At 46.0% G+C, this 26,953-nt stretch overlaps 1 protein-coding gene across 2 annotated transcripts in view; it reads right to left on the bottom strand.

Annotated features, from left to right (window-relative positions):
* SARS1 (seryl-tRNA synthetase 1) overlaps nucleotides 1-20,492 on the bottom strand; it is a 161,888-nt gene extending 141,396 nt beyond the window's left edge. For both annotated transcript variants that reach the window (XM_040424133.1, XM_040424134.1), the window contains exon 1: nucleotides 20,231-20,492. In XM_040424133.1, the coding sequence (XP_040280067.1) occupies nucleotides 20,231-20,366 (136 nt within the window). In that variant the 5' untranslated portion in view covers nucleotides 20,367-20,492. The remainder of the gene's footprint in view (nucleotides 1-20,230) is intronic.
* Between the last annotated feature and the right edge of the window lie 6,461 nt (nucleotides 20,493-26,953).

Genomic DNA, 26,953 nt, shown 5'->3' with positions numbered 1-26,953 from the left:
CTTTTACAGCGATGCCGGCGGATACAGCAGGGGCCCGGCTACCACGGACTGCCGGGCCCCTGCAGTGATCACGTGCGATCACTATGACGTACTATTACGTCAAATTGCGGGAACGCAGTGGTTCCCATGACGTAGTAGTATGTCATAGGTCGGGAAGGAGTTAAAGTAACATGAAATTGATTGCATACAATAATCACTGAAAAAAACAAGGCATTCCATTGGGCAGAGAAACAAATAACTAAAACAAAAACTGCCAATAAAAACACAGCTTTTATTAACCCCTTCGACCCCAGGCCATTTTTTGCAAATCTGACATGTGTCACTTTATGTGGTAATAGCTTTGGAACACTTTTACTTATCAAAGCCATTCTGAGACTGTTTTCTTGTGACACATTGTACTTCAAGATAGTTATAAATTTGAGTCAATATATTTCACCTTTAATTATGAAAAAATCCCAAATGTTCCCCAAAAATTAAAAAATTCGCAATTCATTTTTTTTTATATTTCTCTGCTTTTAAGGCTACATGCACACGAAAGATGTTTGTTTCCGTGTCCGTTCCGGGTTTTTTTTGCGAAAAGGATGCGGACCCATTCATTTCAATGGGTCCGCAAAAAATGCGGACAGCACACCGTGTCCGTTCAGTATGGTCCGTTCACCATCAGTATGTCCGTTCCGTAGCCCCGCAAAAAAATAAAACATGTCCTATTCTTGTCTGTTTTAGGCATTGTTACAATGGATCCGCAATCCATTTTCTTTTGCAGATCCGCAATTTGCGGACTGCAAAACACATACGGTCGGTGTGCATGCGCGGGATTACGGACGGGAGGAGGGAGTTTAGAGCAGAGACTAAGGGCGGGTAGATGCGGCGGAGGGGGAGTGGCTTGGTATGAAAATGACCCAGGGGCCTGGGCATCGGCCGTTGTAACGCCGCCCCTGGGCACCTTCACAGCCTCATTTGCATACGGATTAAAAGTGTTTTTCTGCACAACGATGCTAGCAAGGAACTAACGGTAAGCACAGTTTTAATAGGGGGATGCCGTGGACATAAGGGTCCATTCACACGTCCGTAAGTGTTTTGCGAATCCGCAAAACACGGACACCTGCAATGTGCGATCCGCAATTTGCGGATCCGCACATCACAGACACTATAATAGAAAATGCCTTTTCTGGTCCGCAATTGTGGACAAGAATAGGACATGTTGTATTTTTTCCAGGAACGAAATTGCGGATCCCGAAAAAACGGATGCGGATCCAGGAAATGTGGATTTGCATCCGTTCCAGCCCCATTGAAAGTGAATGGGTCCGCAAATTGCAGAACGAATGCGGACCCAAATTACGGACGTGTGAATGGACCCTAACACTGTTATTAGGTTAATAGGGTGAATCTGCGTGAAAGACTCCCTTTAAAACAGAAAGTGACACCGTAAAAATATTTATTACTTAACATTCCCCATATGCGTCCTTTATGTTGGCATCTTTTTGTAAATGTAATTTTATTTTTTTAGGACGTTACAAGGCTTACAATTTTAGAAGCAATTCTTAAAGTTTTTAAGAAAATTTCCAAAACCCACTTTTTAAGGACCAGTTCAGGTCTGAAGTCACTTTGTGGGGCTTACATAGTGGAAACCCCCCATACATGACCCCATTGTTGAAACTACACCCCTCAAGTTACTTAAAACTGATTTTACAAACTTTTAACCCTTTAGGAGTTCCACAAGAATTAAAGGAAAATGGAGATTACATTTCTAAATTTCACTTTTTTGGCAGATTTTCCATTTTAATCCATTTTTTCTTTAACACATCAAGGGTTTACAGCCGAACAAAACTCGGCACTTATTACCCTGATTCTGCGGTTTACAGAAACACCCCACATGTGGTCGTAAACTGATGTAAGGGCACATGGCAGATTTTGCTGTTCACTGGTTTTTAGATGTCATGTCCCATTTGAAGCCCCCCTGATGCACCCCATTTTGGAAACTAGGGGATAAGGTGCCAGTTGTATTGGTACTATTTTGGGGTACATATGATTTTTAATTGCTCTATATTATGTTTTTTGTGAGGCAAGGTAACCAAAAAATGGCACTGTTTTTATTTTTTACAACATTCATTTGACAGGGTAGATCATGTGCTATTTTTATAGAGCAGGTTGTTACGGACGCAATGATATCAAATATGTCAAATATGTCTGTTTGTTTCAGTTTTACATAAAGCATTTTTGTAAAAAAAAATTATGTTTTTGTGTCTCCATTTTCGGAACGCCTTATTTTTTTATTTTTCTGCCGATCGTCTTGTGCAGGGGCTCGTTTTTGCAGGAAGAGTTGACGTTTTATTGTTACCATTTTAGGGTATATATGATTTTTTGATCATTCATTATTACCCTTTATGAGGCAAGGTGACCAAAAAATTGGTTGTTTTGGCACAGTTTTTATTTATTTATTTTTACAGCGTTCACCTGAGGGGTTACTTCATGTGATATTTTTATAGAGTAGATCTTTACGGACGTGGCAATACCTAATATGTATACTTTTTCTTATTCATTTAAGTTTTACACAATAATAAAATTTTAAATGATGTTTTAGTGTCTCCATTGTCTGAGTCATAGTTTTTTTATTTTTTGACCGATTGTCTTAGGTAGGGTCTAATTTTTTGCAGGATGAGGTGACGGTTTGACTGGTACTATTTTGGGGGGGGGGGGCATGCGCCTTTTTTATCGCTTAGTGTTGCAATTTTTTCGATGTAAGGTGAAAAAAAAATTGCTTTTTTTGGTACTGTTTTTATTTGTATTTTTTTTACGGTGTTCAGCTGAGGGGTTAGGTCATGTGATATTTTTATAGAGCTGGTTGTTATGGATGTGGCAATACCTAATATGTATACTTTTTATTTATTTCACTTTAACACAATAGCATATTTGAAACAAAAAATGATGTTTTAATGTCTCCATGTTCTGATCGCTCAAAAAATAAAAAAAACTATAGCTATTTTCTTATGTAGGGGCTCATTTTTTGCAGGATGAGGTGACGGTTTTATTGGTACCTTTTTGTGGTGTTGCACTTTTTGTGATGTAAGGTGACAAAAACTGCCTTGACACAGTTTTTATTTTTATGGTGTTTATCGGACGGGGTGGTCATGTGATATATTTATAGAGCTGGTCGTTATGGACGTGGCGATACCTAATGTGTGTGTTTTTTCAAATTTTTTTTTTCAATTTTTTATTATAAAAATCAGGGGAAAGGGGTGTTTTTTTCATTTTTTACTTGAAAATGTTTTTTTTTATTTTATTAATAACCCTTTTTTTCTTTTTTTTTTTTTTTTCTCTATTTCTGTCCCACTATGGGACTTTAACTTTTGAGGGTCTGATCCCCTCTGCAATGCATTACAATACATCTGTATTGTAATACATTGCCTGTTAGTGTATTACACTGAGTAATGCACTAACAGGTTGCCTAGGAGACGGCAGCACGGGCACCCAATGGTCTCCCTCACCCGCCACATGCACCTTCAATGCTGCGGTCAGCGCATAGAAGGGGTTAATCCGCCGGCATCGTCACTTGCCGTCATGACGTACTATTACGTCATATGTCGGGAAGGGGTTAAAGGGGTATTTCCATCTCAAACAATGGAGGCATATCCCAAGGATATGCCCCCATTGTCTGATAGGTGCAGGTCCCAGAGGTGGGACCCGCACCTATCTCAAATACAGCCGGCAAAGTCGAGGAGGGCGCACCGCGCATGTGCGTCTGCCCTCCATTCATCTCTACGGCCGCCCAAGTGCAGAGCGCTCCCATTCAGAGTTTGCTTCGTGGTGGCTGGACCTGGAGAAACCTGGGGTCCTCCAGCCATGGCATACCTGTGTAGAAAATTGCAATTTTCACTTTGCACCATCTGCTGTGAATTTTTGCCAACCACCTGCAGAGTCAAAATGCTAACTAAATCCCGTGGTAAATTCTGTGAAGGGTGTGGTTTCTAAAATGGGGTCATTTGTTTAGGGTGTTTTTTTATATTTCATCTCAGAGCTTCTGCAGTTGTTGGCCAGTGCTGTATAAATCACCAATTTAGGCCTCAAATGCACATGTGCTTTCTCTTCTGAACCCTGCTCTGTGCCCATACAGCAGTTTACGACCACATATGGAGTAGGGGTGCACCGAAATGAAAATTCTGGTCCGAAACCGAAAATTCAGGATGCCCTTGACCGAAAACCGAAACCGAAACAGCCTTTTTGCCCAAATACTTTTTTTTTAATGATTTTATTAATAATTATTTTTCATGAATGAAATTCATCTGTGGGTGGCGCTGTTATGGAGAGGGGGATCTGTGGGTGGCGCTGTTATGGAGAAGGGGATCTGTGGGTGGCGCTGTTATGGAGAGGGGGATCTGTGGGTGGCGCTGTTATGGAGAGGGGGATCTGTGGGTGGCGCCGTTATGGAGAGGGGGATCTGTGGGTGGCGCTGTTATGGAGAGGGGGATCTGTGGGTGGCGCCGTTATGGAGAGGGGGATCTGTGGGTGGCGCCGTTATGGAGAGGGGGATCTGTGGGTGGCGCCGTTATGGAGAGGGGGATCTGTGGGTGGCGCCGTTATGGAGAGGGGGATCTGTGGGTGGCGCCGTTATGGAGAGGGGGATCTGTGGGTGGCGCCGTTATGGAGAGGGGGATCTGAGGGTGGCGCCGTTATGGAGAGGAGGATCTGTGGGTGGCGCCGTTATGGAGAGGAGGATCTGTGGGTGGCGCCGTTATGGAGAGGGGGATCTGTGGGTGGCGCCGTTATGGAGAGGGGGATCTGTGCACTGTTATGGAGAGGGGGATCTGTGCACTGTTATGGAGAGGGGGATATGTGCACTGTTATGGAGAGGGGGATATGTGCACTGTTATGGAGAGGGGGATATGTGCACTGTTATGGAGAGGGGGATATGTGCACTGTTATGGAGAGGGGGATATGTGCACTGTTATGGAGAGGGGGATATGTGCACTGTTATGGAGAGGGGGATATGTGCACTGTTATGGAGAGGGGGATATGTGCACTGTTATGGAGAGGGGGATATGTGCACTGTTATGGAGAGGGGGATATGTGCACTGTTATGGAGAGGGGGATATGTGCACTGTTATGGAGAGGGGGATATGTGCACTGTTATGGAGAGGGGGATATGTGCACTGTTATGGAGAGGGGGATATGTGCACTGTTATGGAGAGGGGGATATGTGCACTGTTATGGAGAGGGGGATATGTGCACTGTTATGGAGAGGGGGATATGTGCACTGTTATGGAGAGGGGGATATGTGCACTGTTATGGAGAGGGGGATATGTGCACTGTTATGGAGAGGGGGATATGTGCACTGTTATGGAGAGGGGGATATGTGCACTGTTATGGAGAGGGGGATATGTGCACTGTTATGGAGAGGGGGATATGTGCACTGTTATGGGCATAACAGTGCACAGATCCCTTTCCCCATAACAGTTCACAGATCCCTTTCCCCATAACAGTTCACAGATCCCTTTCCCCATAACAGTTCACAGATCCCCCCTCCCCATAGCAGTGCCATAGACCGATCCCCCTCTCCATAACAGCCCCGGCCCTGCTGCTCACAGCATCACTCACTGCATCTTTATTTTACCTTACAATCGTGACGCTCCAGTAACAACTCTGCAGGCAGAGCGGAGGGCGGCGTAAAGTCACTTATTCACGTGACGCACCTGCTCCGCCCACTTTATGAATGAAGGAGGCGGAGCAGGCGCGTCACGTGAGTAAGTGACGTTACGCCGCCCTCCGCTCTGCCTGCAGAGTTGTTACTGGAGCGTCACGATTGTAAGGTAAAATAAAGATGCAGTAAACCGCCCGCCCGGCGCCCGCCCGCAGATGGTGGGTGACAAATCCCACACCCCATATTTTCGGCCGATATGTAACAATATCGGCCGAAGTGGATTAGGTGCATTTTCGTCCGATATTTTCGGCTGCCGGAATTTCGGTGCACCCCTAATATGGAGTGTTACCCATTTTCTCCTGAATACGGCAACACATTCTGGGGTGCATTACATCCTGTTACCCCTTGTGAAAGTGAAAAATTTGTAGCTAAAGCAACATTTTCTTGTAAAATATGTAATTTTTCATTTTCACGGCCAAGTGTTTCTAAAGTCTATGAAAAGCCAGTTGGGCCAAAGCACTGTCTATGCCCTTTAACCACCTCCCGACTGCCTAACGCAGGGATGCGTCCTGTGGGTGGCCGGGTTATTCCTCCTGGAGGCATCATCTCGCGAGATGCGAGATTTCCTGTGAACACGCGCAAACAGGAGCACGCGTTCACAGGATCGCAAGGTAAACAAGTTGATCTACAGCCTGCCAGTGGCGATTATTCGCTGGCAGGTTGTACATGCGATTTTTTTAACCCCAGAAAGGTATATCAGACGCTGTTTTGTTACCAGCGTCTGATATACCTGCTACCTGGTCCTCTGGTGGTCCCTTTTGCTTGGATCGACCACCAGAGGACACAGGCAGCTTTGTAAGTAGCACCAAGCACCACACTACACTACACTACACCCCCCCCCCTGTCACTTATTAACCCCTTATCAACCCTGATCACCCCATATAGACTCCCTGATCACTCCCCTGTCATTGATCACCCCCCTGTAAGGCTCCATTCAGACGTCCGTATGTGTTTTACGGATCCGCAAAACACAGACACCGGCAATGTGCTTTCCGCATTTTGCGGATCCGCACATTGTCAGAACTATATAGAAAATGACTTTTCTTGTCCGCAATTGCGGACAAGAATAGGACATGTTCTATATTTTTGCGGAACAGAAGTGCGGACCCGGAAGTTCAGATCCGCAATTCCGGATCCGAACGGGACAAAGTCTGTCCCCATAGAAATGAATGGGTCCGCAATTCCGTTCCGCAAAATCCGGAACAGAATTGAGGACGTGTGAATGGGGCCTAAGGGTCCTTTATCACCGCCAGTTAGTTAGCCACTTGTTAGGTAGTTAGCGCCCACCGCACCGCAGTCACTGATTAGGCGCTGTTATGGAGAGGGGGATCTGTGGGTGGCGCCGTTATGGAGAGGGGGATCTGAGGGTGGCGCGGTTATGGAGAGGAGGATCTGTGGGTGGCGCCGTTATGGAGAGGGGGATCTGTGGGTGGCGCCGTTATGGAGAGGGGGATCTGTGGGTGGCGCCGTTATGGAGAGGGGGATCTGTGGGTGGCGCCGTTATGGAGAGGGGGATCTGTGGGTGGCGCCGTTATGGAGAGGGGGATCTGTGGGTGGCGCCGTTATGGAGAGGGGGATCTGTGGGTGGCGCCGTTATGGAGAGGGGGATCTGTGGGTGGCGCCGTTATGGAGAGGGGGATCTGTGGGTGGCGCCGTTATGGAGAGGGGGATCTGTGGGTGGCGCCGTTATGGAGAGGGGGATATGTGGGTGGCGCCGTTATGGAGAGGGGGATATGTGGGTGGCGCCGTTATGGAGAGGGGGATATGTGGGTGGCGCCGTTATGGAGAGGGGGATATGTGGGTGGCGCCGTTATGGAGAGGGGGATATGTGCACTGTTATGGAGAGGGGGATATGTGCACTGTTATGGAGAGGGGGATATGTGCACTGTTATGGAGAGGGGGATATGTGCACTGTTATGGAGAGGGGGATATGTGCACTGTTATGGAGAGGGGGATATGTGCACTGTTATGGAGAGGGGGATATGTGCACTGTTATGGAGAGGGGGATATGTGCACTGTTATGGAGAGGGGGATATGTGCACTGTTATGGAGAGGGGGATATGTGCACTGTTATGGAGAGGGGGATATGTGCACTGTTATGGAGAGGGGGATATGTGCACTGTTATGGAGAGGGGGATATGTGCACTGTTATGGAGAGGGGGATATGTGCACTGTTATGGAGAGGGGGATATGTGCACTGTTATGGAGAGGGGGATATGTGCACTGTTATGGAGAGGGGGATATGTGCACTGTTATGGAGAGGGGGATATGTGCACTGTTATGGAGAGGGGGATATGTGCACTGTTATGGAGAGGGGGATATGTGCACTGTTATGGAGAGGGGGATATGTGCACTGTTATGGAGAGGGGGATATGTGCACTGTTATGGAGAGGGGGATATGTGCACTGTTATGGAGAGGGGGATATGTGCACTGTTATGGAGAGGGGGATATGTGCACTGTTATGGAGAGGGGGATATGTGCACTGTTATGGAGAGGGGGATATGTGCACTGTTATGGGCATAACAGTGCACAGATCCCTTTCCCCATAACAGTTCACAGATCCCTTTCCCCATAACAGTTCACAGATCCCTTTCCCCATAACAGTTCACAGATCCCCCCTCCCCATAGCAGTGCCATAGACCGATCCCCCTCTCCATAACAGCCCCGGCCCTGCTGCTCACAGCATCACTCACTGCATCTTTATTTTACCTTACAATCGTGACGCTCCAGTAACAACTCTGCAGGCAGAGCGGAGGGCGGCGTAAAGTCACTTACTCACGTGACGCACCTGCTCCGCCCACTTTATGAATGAAGGAGGCGGAGCAGGCGCGTCACGTGAGTAAGTGACGTTACGCCGCCCTCCGCTCTGCCTGCAGAGTTGTTACTGGAGCGTCACGATTGTAAGGTAAAATAAAGATGCAGTAAACCGCCCGCCCGGCGCCCGCCCGCAGATGGTGGGTGACAAATCCCACACCCCATATTTTCGGCCGATATGTAACAATATCGGCCGAAGTGGATTAGGTGCATTTTCGGCCGATATTTTCGGCTGCCGGAATTTCGGTGCACCCCTAATATGGAGTGTTACCCATTTTCTCCTGAATACGGCAACACATTCTGGGGTGCATTACATCCTGTTACCCCTTGTGAAAGTGAAAAATTTGTAGCTAAAGCAACATTTTCTTGTAAAATATGTAATTTTTCATTTTCACGGCCAAGTGTTTCTAAAGTCTATGAAAAGCCAGTTGCGCCAAAGCACTGTCTATGCCCTTTAACCACCTCCCGACTGCCTAACGCAGGGATGCGTCCTGTGGGTGGCCGGGTTATTCCTCCTGGAGGCATCATCTCGCGAGATGCGAGATTTCCTGTGAACACGCGCAAACAGGAGCACGCGTTCACAGGATCGCAAGGTAAACAAGTTGATCTACAGCCTGCCAGTGGCGATTATTCGCTGGCAGGTTGTACATGCGATTTTTTTAACCCCAGAAAGGTATATCAGACGCTGTTTTGTTACCAGCGTCTGATATACCTGCTACCTGGTCCTCTGGTGGTCCCTTTTGCTTGGATCGACCACCAGAGGACACAGGCAGCTTTGTAAGTAGCACCAAGCACCACACTACACTACACTACACTACACCCCCCCCTGTCACTTATTAACCCCTTATCAAACCCTGATCACCCCATATAGACTCCCTGATCACTCCCCTGTCATTGATCACCCCCCTGTAAGGCTCCATTCAGACGTCCGTATGTGTTTTACGGATCCGCAAAACACAGACACCGGCAATGTGCTTTCCGCATTTTGCGGATCCGCACATTGTCAGAACTATATAGAAAATGACTTTTCTTGTCCGCAATTGCGGACAAGAATAGGACATGTTCTATATTTTTGCGGAACAGAAGTGCGGACCCGGAAGTTCAGATCTGCAATTCCGGATCCGAACGGGACAAAGTCTGTCCCCATAGAAATGAATGGGTCCGCAATTCCGTTCCGCAAAATCCGGAACAGAATTGAGGACGTATGAATGGGGCCTAAGGGTCCTTTATCACCGCCAGTTAGTTAGCCACTTGTTAGGTAGTTAGCGCCCACCGCACCGCAGTCACTGATTAGTCGCTAATCGCTAATCAGCACTAGTACTATATAGTATCTTCAAGTGATAAAGACTGATCGCAATCAGATCTATATCAGTACATTAGGGTCACCTTAGGCTCTACAAAAAACGCAGTGTTCGCCCGATCAGGCCTGATCTTGTGCGCACACTTGCGTTCAGTCCGCCCCACCGCAGTGACAGAAATGTTTTTTTTTCTGATCACTGCAAAAACACCGTAAAATCGCTGCGGCGCTATAAAGATCACTTTTGAGCTTTTTGGATCTTTATTAGCGATCGCAGCTTTTTTTTTTTTGCACATTTTTTGGCAGAGATTTTTTCATCCACATTGATCGATGCGAATGAAGAAATCTGTGCCGTTCATTTTTTCTTTCAGCCCAGAGGCTGAACGGAAAAAAAAAATCTCATTACCCGTATGCTCAATATAAGGCCTCATGCACACGACCGTGCCGTTTTTTGCGGTCCGCAGACCGATGCACAAAAAACGGAAGGCGCCCGTGTTGACTTCCGCAATTTGCGGAACGGAATGGGCGCCGGCAATATAAATGCCTATTCTTGTCCGCAAAGCGCAGACAAGAATAGGACATGTTATATTTTTTTAGCGGGGCCACGGAACGGAGCCACGGATGCGGACAGCACATGGAGTGCTGTCCGCATCTTTTGCGGCCCCATTGAAATGAATGGGTCCGCATCCGAGCCGCCAAAACGGCGGCTCGGATGCGGACCCAAACAACGGTCGTGTGCATGAGGCCTAAGGAGAATAGCAGAAACTCCTAATGCTGGCCATACATGTAATGATTGCGGAGACCCTCAAATGCCAGGGCAGTACAAACACCCCACAAATGACCCCATTTTGGAAAGAAGACACCCCAAGGTATTCGCTGAGGGGCATATTGAGTCCATGAAAGATTGAACTTTTTGTCACAAGTTAGCGGAAAGGGAGACTTTGTGAGAAAAAATATATATATATCAATTTCCCCTAACTTGTGCCAAAAAAAAAAATCTTCTATGAACTCGCCATGCCCCTCACAGAATACCTTGGGGTGTCTTCTTTCCAAAATGGGGTATTTATACTGCCCTGGCATTTTAGGGGCCCTAAAGCGTGAGAAGAAGTAGTCTGGAATCCAAATGCCTAAAAATGCCCTCCTAAAAAGGTACTCGTTGGACTTTCGGCCCCTTTGCGCATCTTGGCTGCAAAAAAGTGTCACACATGTGGTATCGCCGTACTCAGGAGAAGTAGGGCAATGTGTTTTGGGGTGTCTTTTTACATATACCCATGCTGAGTGAGAGAAATATCTCTGTAAATTGACAACTTTGTATAAACAAAATGGGAAAAGTTGTCATTTAGGCCTCATGCACACGACCGTATTTTTTTGCGGCCCGCAAAACGGGGTTCCGTTTTCCCGTGATCCGTGACCGTTTTTTCGTCCGTGGGTCTTCCTTGATTTTTGGAGGATCCACGGACATGAAAAAAAAAGTCGTTTTGGTGTCCGCCTGGCCGTGCGGAGCCAAACGGATCCGTCCTGAATTACAATGCAAGTCAATGGGGACGGATCCGTTTGACATTGACACAATATGGTGCAATTTCAAACGGATCCGTCCCCCATTGACTTTCAATGTAAAGTCAGGAGTTAATATACCATCAGATCGCAGTTTTTCTCCAATCCGATGGTATATTTTAACTTGAAGCGTCCCCATCACCATGGGAACGCCTCTATGTTAGAATATACTGTCGGATATGAGTTAGATCGTGAAACCTCATTTCCGACAGTATATTCTAACACAGAGGCGTTCCCATGGTGATAGGAACGCTTCTAGTTAGAATATACTACAAACTGTGTACATGACTGCCCCCTGCTGCCTGGCAGCATCCGATCTCTTACAGGGGGCCGTGATCAGCACAATTAACCCCTCAGGTGCCGCACCTGAAGGGGTTAATTGTACTATCATATCCCCCTGTAAGAGATCAGGGCTGCCAGGCAGCAGGGGGCAGACCCCCCCCCCCCTCCCCAGTTTGAATATCATTGGTGGCCAGTGCGGCCCCCCCCCCCCCCCTTCCTCCCTCTATTGTAATAATTCGTTGGTGGCACAGTGTGCCCCCCCCCTTCCTCCCTCTATTGTAATAATTCATTGGTGGCACAGTGTGCGCCCCCCCCCCTTCCTCCCTCTATTGTAATAATTTGTTGGTGGCACAGTGTGCGCCCCCCCCCCTTCCTCCCTCTATTGTAATAAATCGTTGGTGGCACAGTGTGCGCCCCCCATCGGCCCCCCCTCCCTCTATAGCATTAACAACATTGGTGGCCAGTGTGCGGCCTCCCATCTCCCCCCCCCCCCCCCATCATTGGTGGCAGCGGGTTACTAGCAATAGTACAATAGTAAAAGATTCATACTTACCTGGGAGCTGCGATGTTCGTGTCCGGCCGGGAGCTCCTCCTACTGCTAAGTGACAGTTCATTTAGCAATGCGCCGCATAGACCTGTCACTTACCAGTAGGTGGAGCTCCCGGCTGGACACGAACATCGCAGCAGCCGGTAAGTATGAATCTTCTACTATTGTACTATTGCTAGTAACCCGCTGCCACCAATGATCGGGGAAGGGGGGGGGATGGGATGCTAAGAAACCATGGCAACCAGGACTGTAGTAGCGTCCTGGTTGCCATGGTTACCGATCGGAGCCCCAGCGATTAAACTGGGACTCCGATCGGAACTCCGCTGCCACCAATGATGGGGGGCGCACACTGTGCCACCAACGATTTATTACAATAGAGGGAGGAAGGGGGGGCGCACACTGTGCCACCAACAAATTATTACAATAGAGGGAGGGAGGGCGCACACTGTGCCACCAACGAATTATTACAATAGAGGGAGGGGGGGGGCGCACTGGCCACCAACCTATTATTACAATAGAGGGGGGGGGGGGCCGCACTGGCCACCAATGATATTCAAACTGGGGAGGGGGGGGGGGAGGGTCTGCCCCCTGCTGCCTGGCAGCCCTGATCTCTTACAGGGGGCCGTGATCAGCACAATTAACCCCTTCAGGTGCGGCACCTGAAGGGGTTAATTGTGCTGATCACGGCCCCCTGTAAGAGATCGGGTGCTGCCAGGCAGCAGGGGGCAGTCTTGTACACAGTTTGTAGTGTATTCTAACTAGAAGCGTTAGAATATACTGTCGGTTCTGAGTTTTCACGAAGTGAAAACTCAGCTTTGAAAAAGCTTTTATGCAGACGGATCTTCGGATCCGTCTGTATAAAAACTAACCTACGGCCACGGATCACGGACACGGATGCCAATCTTGTGTGCATCCGTGTTCTTTCACGGACCCATTGACTTGAATGGGTCCATGAACCGTTGGCCGTGAAAAAAATAGGACAGGTCATATTTTTTTCACGGCCAGGAAACACGGATCACGGATGCGGCTGCAAAACGGTGCATTTTCCGATTTTTCCACGGACCCATTGAAAGTCAATGGGTCCGCGAAAAAAAATGGAAAACGGCACAACGGCCACGGGTGCACACAATGGTCGTGTGCATGAGGCCTTACAGAGATATTTCTCTCACCCAGCATGGGTATATGTAAAAATTAGGGGTGCACCGAAATTCCGGCAGCCGAAAATATCGGCCGAAAATGTACCTAATCCATTTCGGCCGATATTGTTACATATCGGCCGAAAATATGGGGTGTGGGATTTGTCACCCACCAAGTAGCTCACCATCTGCGGGCGGGCGGTTTACTTTAAGTCACTGCATCTTTATTTTACCTTACAATCGTGACGCTCCAGTAACAACTCTGCAGGCATAAAGTGGGCGGAGCAGGTGCGTCACGTGAGTAAGTGACGTTACGCCGCCCTCCGCTCTGCCTGCAGAGTTGTTACTGGAGCGTCACGATTGTAAGGTAAAATAAAGATGCAGTGAGTGATTAGTCTGCTGTGAGCAGCAGGGCCGGGGCTGTTATGGGTAGGGGGATCGGTCTATGGCACTGCTTTGGGGAGGGGGGATCTGTGCACTGTTATGGGGAAAGGGATCTGTGCACTGTTATGCCCATAACAGTGCACATATCCCCCTCTCCATAACAGCGCCACCCACAGATCCCCCTCTCTATAACAGCGCCACCCACAGATCCCCCTCTCCATAACAGCGCCACCCACAGATCCCCCTCTCCATAACAGCGCCAGCCACAGATCCCCCTCTCCATAACAGCGCCAGCCACAGATCCCCCTCTCCATAACAGCGCCAGCCACAGATCCCCCTCTCCATAACAGCGCCACCCACAGATCCCCCTCTCCATAACAGAGCCACCCACAGATCCCCCTCTCCATAACAGAGCCACCCACAGATCCCCCTCTCCATAACAGAGCCACCCACAGATCCCCCTCTCCATAACAGAGCCACCCACAGATCCCCCTCTCCATAACAGAGCCACCCACAGATCCCCCTCTCCATAACAGAGCCACCCACAGATCCCCCTCTCCATAACAGAGCCACCCACAGATCCCCCTCTCCATAACAGAGCCACCCACAGATCCCCCTCTCCATAACAGAGCCACCCACAGATTCATGAAAAATAATTATTAATAAAATCATTAAAAAAAAAGTATTTTAAAAGTATTTGGGCAAAAAGGCAGTTTCGGTTTCGGTTTTCGGTCAAGGGCATCCTGAATTTTCGGTTTCGGACCAGAATTTTCATTTCGGTGCACCCCTAGTAAAAATACACCCCAAAACACATTGCCCTACTTCTTCTGAGTACGGCGATACCACATGTGTGACACTTTTTTGCAGCCTAGGTGCGCAAAGGGGCCCAAATTCCAATGAGTACTTTTAGGATTTCACAGGGCATTTTTTACGCATTTGGATTCCAAACTACTTCTCACGCTTTAGGGCCCCTAAAATACCAGGGCAGTATAAATACCCCACAAGTGACCCCATTTTGGAAATAAGACACCAGAAGGTATTTCGTGAGGGGCATGGCGAGTTCATGTAAAATTTTATTTTTTGTCACAAGTTAGTGGAATATGAGACTTTGTAAGAGAATAAAAAATTTAAAAAAAATAAAAAAATCATTTTCCGCTAACTTGTGCCAAAAAAAATATATATTCTAGGAACTCGCCGTGCCCCTCACGGAATACCTTGGGGTGTCTTCTTTCCAAAATGGGGTCACTTGTGGGGTATTTATACTGCCCTGGTATTTTAGGGGCCCTAAAGCGTGAGAAGTAGTTTGGAATCCAAATGCGTAAAAAATGCCCTGTGAAATCCTAAAGGTACTCATTGGAATTTGGGCCCCTTTGTGCACCTAGGCTGCAAAAAAGTGTCACACATGTGGTATCGCCGTACTCAGGAGAAGTAGGGCAATGTGTTTTGTGGTGTCTTTTTACATATACCCATACTGTGTGTGAGAAATATCTCTGTAAATGACAACTTTTTAATTTTTTTTATACAAAGTTGTCAATTTACAGAGATATTTCTCTCACCCAGCATGGGTATATGTAAAAAGACACCCCAAAACACATCGCCCTACTTCTCCTGAGTACGGCGATACCACATGACACTTTTTTGCAGCCTAGGTACGTAAAGGGGCCGAAAGTCCAACGAGTACCTTTAGGCTTTACAGGGTTGCTCACAATTTAGCCCCGCCCAAACAGTAAACACACCCCACAAATGACCCCATTTCGGAAAGTAGACACCCCAAGGTATTCACTGAGGGGCATAGTGAGTCCGTGGGAGATTTTTTATTTTTTTTGCCAGAAGTTAGCAGAAATGGAAACTTTATTATTATTATTTTTTTTCCTCAGAAAGTGTCATTTTCTGCTAACTTGTGAAAAAAAATGAAATCATACATGAACTCACCATGCCCCTCCGCGAATACTTTGGGGTGTCTTCTTTCTAAAATGGGGTCACTTGTGGGGTATTTATACTATCCTGGCATTCTAGCACCTCAGGAAACATGACAGGTGCTCAGAAAGTCAGAGCTGCTTCAAAATGCGGAAATTCACATTTTTGTACCATAGTTTGTAAATGCTATAACTTTTGCGCAAACCAATAAATATACACTTATTGGATTTTTTTTTTTATCAAAGACATGTAGCACAATAAATTCAGACACAAACTTGTATAGAAATGTTATTATATTTGAACAATTTAACCAGAGAAAGTTAAAAAAACACTTTTTTTGAGAAAATTGCGGTCTATTTTGATTAATAATCGGAAAAACAAAAAATCTTAGCAGCAATCAAATACCACCAAAAGAAAGCTGTATTTGTGAGAAGAAAAGGAGGTAAAATTCATTTGGGTGGTAAGTTGTATGACCGAGCAATAAACGGTGATAGTAGTGTAGTGCAGAAGTGTAAAAAGTGGTCTGGTCATTAAGGGGGTTTAAGCTAGGGGGGCTGAGTTGGTTAAAAATTCTATGGGTGCAGTAGTTTCCAAAATTAGGTCACTTTTGGGGGGGGGGGGGGGGGGGGTTCCACTGTAGGGATACCTCAGGGTGTCTTAAAATGCAACACAGCACCCAAAAACTATTCCAGCAAAATCTTCCCTCCAAAAACAATATGGCACTCCTTGACATCTGCCATGTGCCAATAGAGCAGTTTACAAACATATATGGGATGTTTCTGTAAACTGCAGAATCAGGGGAATAAATATTGAGGTTGGTTTTGCTGTGTTACAGGAAGAATGGACTAAAATGGAAATGGAACACCTAAAGGGTTAACAAAGTTTGTAAAATTAGTTTTGAATAATTTAAAGGGGTTGTGTCACTTCAGCAAACAGCTTTATTATGTAAAGGAAGTTAATACAAGGCTCTTACTAATGTATTGTGAGTGTATATAAATATTGCCTCCTTTGCTGGGTGGATTCATTTTCCCATCACATTATGCACTGCTCGTTTCCATGGTTACGACCACCCTGCAATCCATCGGCGGTGGTCATGCTTGCAAACTAAGGCCTCTTTCTCACGACCGTTTTTTTTTCCGTTTTGCGGGCCGTTTTTTGCGTTCCGTTTACGGAACCATTCATTTCAATGGTTCCTAAAAAAAAAACGGAATGTACTCCGTATGAATTCCGTTTCCGTATTTCCGTTCCGTTAAGAGATAGAACATTTCCTATTATTGCCCACAAATCACGTTCCATGGCTCCATTCAAGTCAATGGGTCCGCAAAAAAAATGGAACACATACGGAAATGCATCCGTATATCTTCCGTATCCGTTCCGTTTTTTGCCGAGCTATCTATTGAAAATGTTATGCCCAGCCCAATTTTTTCTATGAAATTACTGTATACTGTATACTGTATATGCCATACGGAAAAACAGAACAGAAAAACGGAACGGAAACGGAACGGAAACAAAAAAACGGAACAACGGATCCGTTTAAAACAGACCGCAAAACACTGAAAAAGCCATACTGTCGTGTGAAAGAGGCCTAAAGGAAAAAAGACTAGACTATGTGGGTCCCCACTGTCTCAGCAACCAGGAAAGCCGGCGCTTTTTCCTATAGTGTGGAAGCACGGCAACCGCTGATGGATTTACTACTAAGGCTACTTTCACACTGGCGTTTGGTGCGGATCCGTCATGGATCTGCACAGACGGATCCGTTCAGATAATACAACCGTCTGCATCCGTTCAGAACGGATCCGTTTGTATTATCTGTAACATAGCCAAGATGGATCCGTCTTGAACACAATTTAAAGTCAATGGAGGACGGATCCATATTCTATTGTGCCATATTGGGTCATAGAAAACAGATCTGTCCCCATTGACTTACATTGTGTGTCTGGACGGATCCATTTGGCGCAGTTTTGTCAAGCGGACAGCAAAACGCTGCAGGCGGAATGGTGACTGATCGGAGGCAAACATGCATTCTGAGCGGATCCTTTTCCATTCAGAATGCATTAGAGCAAAACTGATCCGTTTTGGACCGCTTGTGAGAGCCCTGAACGGATCTCAGAAACGGAAAGCCAAAACGCTAGTGTGAAAGTAGCCTTACAATACAATGTGTCACAAGAAAACAATCTCAGAATGGCTTGAAATCTGGGCACAGCAGCTGGTGCTGCATTCATAGAATTTCCACCAGGGACTTACCTCTGAACAAAGGAAAACAGTATTCAGAGGTGTAATGCCACGGGTACGTTGGCGTTAATGGATAAAGCTGAGAATTAAGCCTCTTGCACGCGAATCGCAAATTGCGGTCCACAATGCACAGGAACTGACCGTGGAGATGCCACACGCGGATCGCGACCCCATTCATTTGAATGGGGTCTGCAATCCGTCCATTCTGCAAAAAGATAGGACAAGTTCTATCTTTTTGCGAAACCCCACGAAAGCACTCCGTGCTTCCGTAGGGTTCCGTTCCGCATCTCCGGATTTGCGGACCTATTCAAGTGAATGGGTCCGCATCCGTGATGCGGAATGCACACAGCCGGTGCCCCGTGTATTGCAGACCCGCAGTATGCGGCCATGTATGCAAGAGGCCTTAGGGATCCATCTTTGGGTTCTGTCCAGCATTTTGCCAGACAGAATAGCACAGTCTGCCATACTACCCTGTCTGGTGAAAATGCCAAAAAGGAACAGAAAGTAGGTAAAACGGAGTCCAAAGCTGAAACCTTTGAACATCATTTGACCCATTCAAGATAAAGAGTTTATTTTACTGGTCATCAGTATCTGATCGTGGGGGTCCGACACCCGGGACCCCCGCCGATCAGCTGTTTGAGAAGGTAGAGGCGCTCGCAGTAGTGTTGTAGCCTTCTCTCAGATTTCCCTAGACGTTCATCGGTTACTACTACCCGCCGGAGGTCCCGCGTGTCAGACCTGCAGCAATCAGATACTGATGACCTATCCAGAGGACTGGTCACAGTACTAGTCTTGAAAACCCCTTTTAATGTACCTGTCACTGTATACATTTGAATACTGTGTCTGGATATGGAAAGCTCTAAGGAGGGCTAAGGGTACTTTCACACTAGCGTTATTCTTTTCCGGCACCGAGTTCCGTCCTAGGGGCTCAATACCAGAAAAAACTGATCAGTTTTATCCTAATGCGTTCTAAATGGAGAGCAATCCATTCAGGATGCATCAGTTCAGTACCTCTTACGTTTTTTTGACTGAGAAAATACCGCAGCATGCTGCAGTTTTCTCTCCGGCCAAAAATACTGATCACTTGCTGGAATGCCGGATCTGGCATTAATTTAAATTGAAGTGTATTAGTGCCAAATCCGGCATTAAGTGTTCCAGCAAAACGGATCCGGCTTTCCGATCTGCGCATGCGCAGACTTTTAAAAATGCAAAAAAATAAATAATCCGGTCCCGTTTTTCCAGATGACACTGGAGAGACGGATCCGGTATTCCAATGCATTTGTGAGACGGATCGGCATCCGGATCCATCTCACAAATGCATCCGTTTGCGTCCGGATTGCCAGATCCGGCAGGCAGCCTCTGCCGCAAGTGTTAAAGTACCCTAAGGGCTCTTTCACACTTGCGTTGTCCGGATCCCGCGTGTACTTCATTTGCCGGAATTACACGCCGGATCCGGAAAAACGCAAGTGAACTGAAAGCATTTGAAGACGGAGCCGTCTTCAAAATGCGTTCAGTGTTACTATGGCAGCCAGGACGCTATTAAAGTCCTGGTTGCCGTAGTAGTAGTGGGGAGCGGGGGAGCGGTATACTTACCGTCCGTGCGGCTCCCGGGGCGCTCCAGAATGACGTCAGGGCGCCCCATGCGCATGTATGACGTGATCCATGCGACACGTCATCCATGAGCGTGGGGCGCCCTGACGTCACGTCATTCTGCTCCCCCGCTCCCCACTACACTTTACCATGGCTGCCAGGACTTTAGCGTCTTGGCAGCCATGGTAACCATTCAGAAAAAGCTAAATGTCGAATCCGGCAATGCGCCGAAACGACGTTTAGCTTAAGGCCGGATCCGGATTAATGCCTTTCAATGGACATTAATTCCGGATCCGGCCTTGCGGCAAGTGTTCAGGATTTTTGGCCGGAGCAAAAAGCGCAGCATGCTGCGGTATTTTCTCCGGCCAAAAAACGTTCCGGTCCGGAACTGAAGACATCCTGATGCATCCTGAACGGATTTCTCTCCATTCAGAATGCATTAGGATAAAACTGATCAGGATTCTTCCGGCATAGAGCCCCGACGACGGAACTCTATGCCGGAAGAAAAGAACGCAAGTGTGAAAGAGCCCTTAAGACGCTGCGTGAACGCATGTAGCACAGCACATACATGGAACATGCCTGTAGGACCTTCTGTCACTGTGGCTTTCCATAGGAATGACGTGGCCTAGATGACGTAGCCGCAGGTGGCCACGCCCTTGCAGGCAGCCGGCTACATGATTGCATCAGACGTGGGTGCAGCACATGGAGAGCCATTTTATGACGGGCAGCACAGACCCTCCACTTAGGTGGCAGTCAGAAACAACACGTCCACATTACTCACATTTTCTCCACGCAGTGTCTGCCCCTAACAAGGAGTCCACCAGGCCCGGATCCTTGAATCTCTTCCTCTGCGTCTCCCTGACCAGCTCAGGATTGCCTCCTTTATCTTCACGGAACAAGTCTAGCTCTAGAACCATGGTGGGAAGCGCAGGATGGCAATACACAGAAAGAAGCTGTATTCCAGCAGCAGCAGAAGCCGTGCACCAAGCTCTCCACAGCGCAGAACAGTGGGACCTACAGACCAAGTCACGTGTGAGGGGGAGGAGCCTATCGGGGAGCTCATTGTGTGGGCTGGAGATACGGGGCATGTCGGACTAGATTGGTGGAGGGAAGAATGCGTGATGGGACCGGTCTCTAGGGTCCCAGTATGGCTGCTGACACTGCCATTTCGGTTGGAGACTTGGTCCAGAGAACGCGGGGAAATACAAATTGCACTGTATATTAGGGCCAGTTCACACAAGGGATTTTGATGTGTCTGTTTTTTGTTCAATACACAGCTACATTTTCAGCTTGATGTTTTCGACCCTGATGTGCGCCGAAAAATGCATGGAAATCACACAAATAACACATGGTCTTACACAGAACAGTTTATTTTTTTTGCTTCCTATACACTTCAATAGGAAATTCAGCGCTGATTCTTCCCCGAGATAGGGCACGCAGCGGAAAAAAGAAGCAAGTTTGGCTTCCCATTCAAATGAATGGGAGAGTGTTTTGAGGCAGGTATTTGGAGCTGATTTTGAGGCAGAAACGCTCCAAAATCAGAAACAAAAAAAATTGTCTGCCATGTGTTGTGAATACTGTTGCTGTCGCCATGGCTGCCATGCAGGATATGTAGTCCAGGCCAGCCTTTAGCTGTATACCAGCGCATGATGATGTCATCTCGCCTGCGTGTTCGGTATGACATTATCTCACGGCGCGCCACCTGCGCCGGAACAGAGCCAGCTCAGGCTGTAGGCTTGCCTGGAAGGGGTGTGCACCCTACATCACGGACAACAGCAAAGAGTAGGAATTAGGCCTCATGCACATGTGGTTGTATTGCGGCCCGCAAACGGCGGGTCGGCAATCCACAGTCGCCAGCCGTGTGCATCACGGATACGGACTCGTTCACTTGCATGGGCCTGCAATTCCGGAGATGTTGAACGGAGTCACAGAACACAGAGTGCTTCCGTGATGTTTCTTTCCGTTGTTCCGCACCGAAAAAAAATATGACATGTCATATTTTTTTGCAGTGCGGACTGACTACGGACCCATTCAATTTGAATGGTCCGGCCCACTGCATGGATGTTGCCCGTGCATTGGGGGCCGCAATTGCGATCCCTAATACACGGAACGGCCACACAACGGCTGTGTTGCATGAGGCCTTAGTTTTGTTATTTTTTCTTTTCAACACAGGGATACAAACCACTGGGGCAGTGGGACACTATAGAGGACTATTTAAATTGCTGAGGGCACTATAGGGGACTATTTAAACTATGCCTATCAAATTATAGGCTGGGTTTAGGCTTAATTTTTGGACCTACACTTAATTTCTGTTATCTCTCAAAAAAATACATGCATTTGTATGGCTCCTACTGATCTACTCTGGAATCCACTGAAGGAGGAAGTGGATGTTGTGTCAGACTGAACCGTCAATGGGGCTGCTGGAGAAGCCTGAGGGCTAGCCTCCTTCTTACGGACTATGGACTCAGAACTATGGAGACCCCCCTCAGACGTTTTGGGGTTACAAGGAACTATTAACCTTGATTTATGTGTGGAGTTATCAGCCATATCTTTCCTATTGCCCATTAAAAGTGCAGGGTGTGAATCTCGCAACACAAAAAGGGAGACTCCCAATGAATGTGTTAGTGTTTTGTCCCTTTGTTCTATTGTGTTAGTGATGGGATTAAGATAGCTGACTCTAGAAGTAGCCGACTCCGGTGTAGAGGAGTAGATCACTCTATGATACACTCAGGAGATAATCCCATTACAAATCGCTAGTCAGACCACACATGGAGTACTGTGTACAGTTCTGGGCTCCTGTAAACAAGGCAGACATAGCAGAGCTGGAGAGGGTTCAGAGGAGGGCAACTAAAGTAATAACTGGAATGGGGCAACTACAGTACCCTGAAAGATTATCAAAATTAGGGTTATTCACTTTAGAAAAAAGATGACTGAGGGGAGATCTAATTAATATGTATAAATATATCAGGGGTCAGTACAGAGATCTATCCCATCAGCTATTTATCCCCGTGACTGTGACGAGGGGACATCCTCTGCGTCTGGAGGAAAGAAGGTTTGCACACAAACATAAAAGAGGATTCTTTACGGTAAGAGCAGTGAGACGATGGAACTCTCTGCCTGAGGAGGTGGTGATGGTGAGTACAATAAAGGAATTCAAGAGGGGCCTGGACGTATTTCTGGAGCTTAATAATATTTCAGGCTATAGCTACTAGAGAGGGGTCGTTGATCCAGGGAGTTATTCTGATTGCCTGATTGGAGTCGGGAAGGAATTTTTTATTCCCCTAAAGTGGAGAAAATTGGCTTCTACCTCACTGGGTTTTTTTTTTTTTTTTCCTTCCTCTGGATCAACTTGCAAGATAACAGGCCGAACTGGATGGACAAATGTCTTTTTTCGGCCTTATGTACTATGTTACTACTATGTGTCTCCTCTCTCTCTATTCTTTCTTAAGACACTGGGGAGCGGATGTCTGTTTACATGCTGTTCATATTTGATTGAGTTATGTTGTACATGCTGGGGCGAGAGTCTCCCCAGTGAGGAGCAGCGGTTGCAGATGCCAGTGGCCCTGCGAATGCCCCTCCTGGGAGAAAAGCCCCTGAACTTGTCCGGTATAAAAAGCAAATGCTTTATATTTAAAAAAACTAATGGATCAAAAGTAAAATTATGCAAATGATATTGATCCGCGAGGTGGACATATATAAACACCTCCAAGAGTTCGATCGAGAACCTAATTATTTTGTGGTGTCAGTAAAAACAAGGTACAAACGTCTATGCAAAAATATAAATTATTTATAATACAATAATTTAAAATACAATCAATAACAATGAGTATAAAACCAATGATAGAAGGAAAACTGTAGTACCTAAAATCTGCCACTAGATGGTGCCAACAGGACATTAATAACACCAAGACCAGCGTCTCACAATCTATTATCCAACCAGCACAAAAATGCAATGCAAATATTCTACTTACAATTTATAAGATATTGCGCCAATCAATTAATTATGCACAGAATTTCAATATGGATAGTGACAGATACGAGCCCTTGCTCTGCCAAATCTTATGACCAATCTCGGATGTATTGGTAGTATTGCAATAAAACTTATAAATTATCGGCTTGATATCAGACTAGAGAATATAAAGATGCCCAACAGAGAAGCTCTCTTGTTATCAATATCAGATCTTGTATTCAGTGATATGTATTTTCACTGAATGCCGCCGACACTGATGTGGTACTGACACTATACGTTCACAATAAGCAGGGTTTGGCTAAGTATCAAGCCAATTAATTTATACCAATACTACATAAAACAAAAATATACAGTTTTGTTCAAAATAATAGCAGTGTGTTTAATAAAATGAACAAAGCTCAAAATCCTTCTAATAGCATTTATTTCCATACACACAAATGCATTGGGAGCACTACACATTCTATTCCAAATCAAAACATGAAGAAAAATATTTCAAATTTCTGTTGTTCCTCTAAAAAAAATTGAAGAAAAGTGAATATTAGACTGTTCAAAAAAATAGCAGTGTTTGTATTCTTCTTTACAAACTCAAACATTCACTATATAAACTGAAAAATGTTTGAAGATTTTGCTTTCCTTTGAATCACTTAACTAATATTTAGTTGTATAGCCACTGTTTCTGAGAACTGCTGTACATCTGTGTTGCATGGAGTCAACCAACTTCTGGCACCTGTGAACAGGTAGTCCAGCCCAGGATGATTGGACTACATTGCACAGTTCTTCTCTATTTCTTGGTTTTGCCTCAGAAACTGCATTTTTGATGTCACCCCACAAGTTTTCCATTGGATTAAGATCCGGGGATTGGGCTGGCCACTCCATAACGTCAATCTTGTTGGTCTGGAACCAAGATGTTGCACGTTTACTGGTGTGTTTGGGGTCGTATTCTTGTTGGAACACACATTTCAAAGGCATTTTCTCTTCAGCATAAGGCAGCATGACCTCTTCAAGTATTCTGATGTATTCAAACTGATCCATGATCTCTGGTATGTGATAAATAGGCCCAACACCGTAGTATGAGAAACATCCCCATATCATGATGCTTGCGCCACCGTGCCTCACTGTCTTCACAGTGTACTGTGGCTTGAATTCAGTGTTTGGGGGTCGTCTGACAAACTGTCTTCGGCCACTAGACCCAAAAAGAACAATCTTACTTTCATCAGTCCACAAAATGTCTCTTTAGGCCAGTCAATGTGGTCTTTGGCAAATTGTAACCTCTTCAGCACTGGTCTTTTTTTCAACAGTGGGACTTTGCTGGGGCTTCTTGCAGATAGCTTGGCTTCACATAGGCGTCTTCTAATTGTAACAGTACTCATAGGTAACTTTAGACCTTCTTTGATCTTCCTGGAGCTGATTGTTGGTTGAGTCCTTGCCATTTTGGCTATTCTATCCATTCGAATGGTAGTTTTCCGCTTTCTTCCAAGTTTTTCAGGTTTTGGTTGCCATTTTAAAGCATTTGCGATCATTTTAGCTGAGCAGCCTATCATTTTCTGCACTTCTTTATATGTTTTCCCCTCTCCAATCAACCTTTTAATCAAGGTACGCTGTTCTTCTGAACAGTGTCTGGAACAACCCATTTTCTTCAGAATTTCAGAAAGAAATGCACTGTAACCAGCATGTACAACATTTGCTGCTATCCTTCCTTAAATAAGGGCAATAATTGCCACCTGCTTTTCAAAGAATGAATGACCTCACTAATTGAACTCCATACTGCTATTATTTTGAACATGCTCCTTTCAATTAGTGATTCAATTACACAGAATCAGCAGCATGTATGTTATGCGTGTTGGGTCTGTTGGATTTCTATTACTCTACTACACCTGCTAATAAATTATTTGCCATGTAGAAATATAATTTCTACCAAAAACAGTGATTGATCAGGTTAGTGATGTCTGACTGCTATTATTTTGAATACAACTGTACATTACCCAAGGGTCAAGTGATGTGCAGAGTCTCGGGGAAGTCTGCTCTCAAGTGTTTACCCGATAATACAGATCTTTCTCCAGAGATCTCCCTTTCTTTCTTTGTTTTTACCTCCTTTATTTTTTTGGTGGTCCCTCTTTTTTTTTTTTTCCTACCACTTGTATGTGGTTTCTTAACTAAAAACTTAACAGATGAACACACCTTCCTTGTTTGGAACTTTCCAATCATTGTCGGATAGACGTGTACATTGATAAGGAATGTGACATCATAACACTACCCAGAATGCACTTTTGCTACTGGGGTAGTGTTACCTACTCGTACCTAGGTGGCACTGTTGTATAAGTCATAAGCGTCATGCCCTAAAGAGTTAACTATGCAAGTCTGACTTCATCTTCACTACACACACTTGACATCTGGAAGTTTAAAGCGAACCTTTCACCAGGATTTCACTTAATAAACTATTACCAGTACCTTATAGATTATCCTCATTCTGTTTCAATGCATTCTTGTGCCGCTTTCCTGGGATGTATATTCATGAAAAAAACGACTTATAAAGTCCTTGTCTCCAGCTCCTGAAGTCACGCTAGAAGTCAAGGGGGTAGCCCTTCCCTCACTCCGGGCTGTAACTCCCCTGCCCTAACCCCTCCTCTAAGTAGTGTAACTGACACCCGGCTCAGTCACCGGGACCGCGCTTGTACAGGCGGCGCATGCGCCGTCAGACAAAAGCGCGATCCTGTAACTGAATCGTGCATGCGCCGTCCCCGATGCCTGCCTGTCTTCTCTTCCTCACGCGCGATTCAGTTACAGGATCGCGCTTGAGTCCGACGGCGCATGCGCCGCCTGTACAAGCGCGGTCCCGGCGACTGAGCCGGGTGTCAGTTACACTACTTAGAGGAGGGGTTAGGGCAGGGGAGTTACAGCCCGGAGTGAGGGAAGGGCTACCCCCTTGACTTCTAGCGTGACTTCAGGAGCTGGAGACAAGGACTTTATAAGTCGTTTTTTTCATGAATATACATCTCAGGAAAGCGGCACAAGAATGCATTGAAACAGAATGAGGATAATCTATAAGGTACTGGTAATAGTTTATTAAGTGAAATCCTGGTGAAAGGTTCGCTTTAAATCAAAGCTAACAGATACATTTTTGACACTTCTTACAAATTAGAGATAGACTTTTAGAGCCCATTTGAATGTTTCTCACATTGTTAACTTATAAAACCGATGATAATATGAATAAACCTTGTTTTCTCACAGAGATATCCGTGCCTCCACTGCTACACCAACGGTTAATTGGTTGTTAGTAAAATACCACATCTTTACAGATACTCATTAACAAAGTCCATACTTAAACTCTTTTGATTATATTCTAGGAATATATGCGTTCCTAAAATATATACAATAGCAGATACCGTATTTTTCGCCCTATAAGACGCACCGGCCCATAAGACGCACCTAGGTTTTTGGGTAGGGAAATTAAGAAAAAATATATTTTTAACCAAAAGGTGTGCTGTGTGTTTGGTGGGTTTGGAACTAATGGTGGTCTGTGGATGGCACTATTAC

The sequence above is a fragment of the Bufo bufo genome, chromosome 3 (assembly GCF_905171765.1).
Source record: "Bufo bufo chromosome 3, aBufBuf1.1, whole genome shotgun sequence".
Classification (NCBI taxonomy): Eukaryota; Metazoa; Chordata; class Amphibia; order Anura; family Bufonidae; genus Bufo; species Bufo bufo.
This window is presented reverse-complemented; position numbering and strand designations above follow the sequence as displayed.